The 5205-nt window shown below is 33.0% G+C and overlaps 1 protein-coding gene across 1 annotated transcript; it reads left to right on the top strand.

Moving 5' to 3' along the window:
* The first annotated feature begins 699 nt into the window (after window positions 1-699).
* Window positions 700-2817, top strand: LOC111904987 (putative MO25-like protein At5g47540). The gene is made up of 9 exons (XM_023900673.3): window positions 700-871; window positions 972-1133; window positions 1205-1323; window positions 1413-1487; window positions 1573-1726; window positions 1948-2013; window positions 2096-2239; window positions 2314-2416; window positions 2511-2817. The coding sequence occupies exons 1-9, from the start codon at window positions 752-754 to the stop codon at window positions 2615-2617; spliced, it is 1050 nt and encodes a 349-aa protein (XP_023756441.1). The 5' UTR covers window positions 700-751; the 3' UTR covers window positions 2618-2817.
* The last annotated feature ends 2388 nt before the right edge of the window (window positions 2818-5205 follow it).

Genomic DNA, 5205 nt, shown 5'->3' with positions numbered 1-5205 from the left:
TCAGGTTTTATGGTGGTTGGGGTTCGATTCAGAAGAGAAATAGAAGAAGGGTGACCATCATGGTTCGATTCATTGCACATAAGGTTAGATTCAGAAGATAAGATCAAAGAGAATAAGAGGAAGAAGGAGGTTTGGGTATGAAGATGACGATGGGTGGGGATTAATGCCAACATGAGAGTGTAACCGTGTAACCTGTTGGTTACCTGTTAAATGACGATTTTGAAACAATTACTCTAAATATCCGGCTTTAGTGAGCCCAAAAACTTCAAAGGCTAAAACCAATAATTGTTTGAAAACTTAAGGATTTTTATAATAATAGTCGTTTAGTTTAAGGGAAAAGCATACCTACAAGGAAAAAAGTAAAATTAAAACTTCAAATACAAAAAAATTGATAAAAATTGAAAATAAACATTAAATACAAGGGTGAAATATGTAATATTTTAGCATTTGCATCAAAATTGAATGAATGAATCACAAACCGTCAAACACATATTGTTAGTTTCTGACGGCCGACAAAAAAAATAAAAATCAGAATTTCTTAAGTGGTTTTACGAATCGTTCGGGTAAATAACAATATCCATTCACTAATCTTCTCTTCCATTAGGTAATTTGTGGGACGTGATTACACTTTCAATCATCTTTCCTCTCTCTGTAATTTCAACAACGGAAGTATCATCATTGATCGGAGAAATTCTCCATTTTCCGATCACACACAAGGGATCACAATTATACTCTGTGTATTCCCATAAAAATGAAACGATTATTCAGTTCCAAAGCTCTCACACCTATTGAGCTCGTTCATCACGTACGTGATCTTCTTACCTTCGTAAATGCAAATCCAGATATTCGTGAAGCTAAACGCCAAGAGAAGGTATACATGCATGTGTATTGCATAATCTATAACGTCTCTGCATGAAGATTTCAACATTGGTTTAAGGGTTATGTTTACTGAAATTATAGTTTTCATTCAGGCTCGCGAATTAACGAGACTTATTCATGAAATGATGGTAGTACTTTTTGGCGATGAAACGTCGCAACCACATTTAGAGCCTTGTTCCAAGTTAACTCAGGAGTTCTTCAAAGAGGATATATTGCGTCTTCTAGTTGTTTATCTTCCTAATTTGGATCCTGGAGTACGTTCCATTTTTTCTTGTTTTCATCACACAAAATCTCGATGAATTTGGCATTTTCTTGATTCTTTTAGGCACGTCAAGACATCACTCATGTCGTTGCAAGTCTATTAAGGCAAAAAGTTCATAATCGATGCATTGCTGCTGAATATCTAGAGAAAAACACCGATATTCTCGATATGTTGATACCTGGGTAAGCTTTTGAATTATAAAAATTTAGCATATATACGTTACATTATGGTATATATAATAACACATCGTTGTAAAATGTTAAATGTTCAGCTATGATGATCCAGAAGCTGCTATTTCGTATGGTGCTATTTTGAGAGACTGCGTTTGGCATCAGGTTGCTGCAAAGTGAGCATGCATTTGATTAAGTAAATATTCTTTATTGATGATGAAATGAAATGCATAGATTGCTTACTTTGGGTTAATGTTGTAGATATATCTTGGAATCGAATCATATGCAAATGTTTTTCGACTTTCAACATGATCCGAATTTTGACATAGAATCAGATGCAGCAGCAACGTTTAAGGAGCTATTAACCAGACATAAATCAATCGTTGCTGAATATCTTAACAATAATTACGATTGGGTAAGTGTTATGATTCGTATAATATCGTCTTTTGTAATATAATCCAACGTAATGAGAAGTCAAGATTCTATTGCATGACATGTTTGAGTGATTTCACATTCCTACGTGTTTGGTTCTTGGATTTCGAGTGAATCCGAATGAATCGGAATTCAAGATTCCATTCCAGGGTTTATTTTCGTCGTATTCTTTCAAGTTTTGTTACGTATGTATCGTGGTTGCAGTTCTTCATGGAGTATAATAAGCTTCTGGAATCGTCTAATTACATCACCAGAAGGAATGCAATCAAGGTTTACTATTCTTCACCTTCAAATCTTTTATTAAATTCATGTTTTTTGTAATTAATTAACAAAATTTAAAAATGTTTCACAGCTTTTAGGAGCGATGTTACTCGATCGATCGAATACTGCTGTGATGGTTCGATACGTGAGCTCATTGCAAAACATGAGGATTCTCATGAATCTTCTCCGAGATTCAAACAAAACCATACAATTGCAAGCTTTCCATGTCTTCAAGGTAATTCAAGATTCCAGTGATGTTCTATTACCAGATCTAAATCTAATTGTGTTTCTGTTCGTCATCGGAATAAGCTTTTTCCTGCAAATCAAAACAAACCGCCGGATATCGTCAACGTTCTAATTGCAAATCGGAGCAAACTCATTCGATTCTTCAGTGATTTCACTTTCGATAAAGGTGATATAAATTCTTTTTCATGTTTACATAATTTCATTGGGGTTTTCAAATTCTGCAAATTAATTGGGATTTTTGAAATCGTAATCTGATTTAGCCGATGAGCAATTCGAAGCGGATAAAGCTCAGGTGGTGAAGGAAATCGCGACACTTGTCCCTAGTTGTCCCACGTGCTCCAGTGAATGTGATGGAGTTTCTTGTTAAATTATGTTTATTTTTTATTTATCGAATTCTATCAGGTTTTTTACTTTTTTTATTATTTCTTTTTTGATATTTCCCTGTAAATCTTAACATGTGTGTATATATATTACTAGTAAAATTTTAGTTAAAATTAACAGTTGGGAAAAAACGGTTAGATTTTACAAAGTTAAGGCAATAAAAATTTAAAAGTTTGGAAAAAAAACATTAAAATAAATAAAGAATATTAGATGAAGTAAACTATAAAATAAATTAAACATTTGTGAAACTAAAGGTTCCGATTCATTAGATCCGCCTTGCATTACAATTTTTTAACATGTTCTCCTCCGTTAGCATATTTCATCGCAATCGCCAAATCGTTTTTATAGATCAAAATATGATTAACTAGAAGTTGTTGGTCCCGTGGTGTGGAGAGACTTACATGGATTCATGCATAATGTATTTTAGACTAAAATAGTGTACGATATTAAAAAAAAAGGTGTCATACAAAAAATATATTTATATAGTTTTTAGTTACAGCTGCAACCCAATTTTACATTGAGACATCCTAAACACTACAACATTAACCCCTTATGGCGACCACAATTTCTGACGTATACAACATGTCGTCGGTACTAAGTTGTCGGCATAGGCCTGCCGGGATAGGTCAAAATAGTCGTCGTCATAGGTTCCCCCAATTCCGACGGCATGTCGTGGTAAAGGTTTCGTCGAGGATATTTTCGAAAATTTTTATTATTAATTATCTCTGGCGACAACAAGTCGTCGGGATAGCTTAGCGACGACATGTCGTCGTAATAGGTACAAGCTATAACAACGACTTGTCGTCACTACAGGTTTTTATTTATTGATTAGATGTACATAGCAACGACTTGTCGTCGGGATTGCCACTAGTTTTTTTTTATAAATTTTGTATATTACCATTCCTGTATTTTTAACAAGTCCAAAAACTTTGCAGCATATAATAATTGAGATACAATAACTAGCTACCATTGTTCAAATTCAAAATATTAAATTCAAGTTTAATATTACAATAAGTACTTAACATTGTTCAAAATAATAGAAAACATCAATCATCTTCTTCTTCTTCTTCTTCTTCTTCTTCTTCTTCTCGACAAATTGTTGAGAGGTAATTTCTTTGTGTGTTAGAGTTGAATAGAAAGTTACGAACTTAGGAATACATGCCGCCAATGGTGCATTATATTGTTGCAAGTATTATTGCATTTGTTGTGTATCAAATTGAGATTAAGATTGGGAAGATTTGGAAGTGGAAGGTCATCCATTTGGAATTAAACTGAAGTTGGCAGTTGGTCTCCTACCCACTCCACGAGCATGCCCGCATCTCGTCCCTACGACACGTTCTAAACATTCTTCCTCATCTACTTCTTTGCCTTCCCCGACCCCACTTTGCATTTTCTCATGTTCGTCTTGAAATTTCTCCTAAAATAAAGAAAACAATAAACATACGATAATTAAAACAAACTACAAAATTTAAACATTAAAATAATAATAATAATATACCTTAAACAAAAAACTATAATTAATAATAATAACATATTTAGACAACGCATTCATTTCGTTTATCACTTACCCAATCTTTTGTTTTCGACTTGTATACCAACTGAAACCTTCTTTGAAGCGCATTTATTTCCAACCCTAAATATGGTACGACTTCAGTCCCATTTGTTCCTATAATAAGTCAAAAACAATATATTTATACAAATGTTAATAATAAATTTAAATAATATTAACTAGGTGTGAGACCCATGTATTATATGAGTTTATTTAAAAAAAAATTAAATATGAAATTTTAACAATTTGTGAAGTTTGAATTTAAGAAAAATAAGAAAAAAATTTAATTATTAAAATTAATGAGACTTTAATACATTGAATACATTACATATATAAAGCCTTTCTAATAAATATCTTACATATATATTACCTTCAGTGTTCTAAAAGGCGCGTCATGGCATGAGGCGTGGTTTCGCCGTTACGAAAAGCTTCATAACGTTGCTGTTAGGCGTAACGCGTGGCAAGACGTGATATGGCGCGCCATGGCGCGTTATGGCGTGTTATGGTGCGTGTTTTTTCGTTTGAGACACAGTTTTTTTCTCTTCGTTATGTCTTTTCAAATCGGGGATACAAGTATTGTGGTTTTTGTTAACTTTTTATTATTAGTTATTGATCTAACACTTCTAATAAGTAGTTATATTTAATATAAATCTATATTTATGTGGTAATATAATTTTAAATTAATACAAAATCGTCACCTTATATCACGCGTTGAAAAACGTTGTGGCTCGCCATGGCTCGTTAAGCTTGAGGCTTGGCCTTGCCGCCACGCCACACCTCACACCATTTAGAACTTTGATTACCTTACATATTAAATGTGGAATTTTAATTTAATAAAATGAAAAATACAATAGAATGACAAGTGGAAAATAAAAAATTCAAAAATTCTAGAAAATGTCATGTGTCAAAATGAAGGAGAAGAGGACATGTGGCAAAAAAAACCTTGATTTATTAAAGATGATTTATTTTATTAGCTTTAAATAACGTCGTTTAGCATATGACCTACATCCGTGAGCACTTGCGTG

This window comes from Lactuca sativa, chromosome 9, assembly GCF_002870075.4.
Source record: "Lactuca sativa cultivar Salinas chromosome 9, Lsat_Salinas_v11, whole genome shotgun sequence".
Taxonomy (NCBI): Eukaryota; Viridiplantae; Streptophyta; class Magnoliopsida; order Asterales; family Asteraceae; genus Lactuca; species Lactuca sativa.
The sequence above is the reverse complement of the archived record's forward strand: the minus strand, read 5'-3'. Positions and strand labels throughout refer to the sequence as shown.

Bases quoted from the DNA above. Each gene is read 5' to 3' on its own strand.
- LOC111904987 (XM_023900673.3), top strand. From the start codon at position 752: ATGAAACGATTATTCAGTTCCAAAGCTCTCACACCTATTGAGCTCGTT. The intron at 1,324-1,412 runs GTAAGCTTTTGA...TTAAATGTTCAG, and splicing joins CTCGATATGTTGATACCTGG to CTATGATGATCCAGAAGCTG. The intron at 2,014-2,095 runs GTTTACTATTCT...AATGTTTCACAG, and splicing joins CCAGAAGGAATGCAATCAAG to CTTTTAGGAGCGATGTTACT.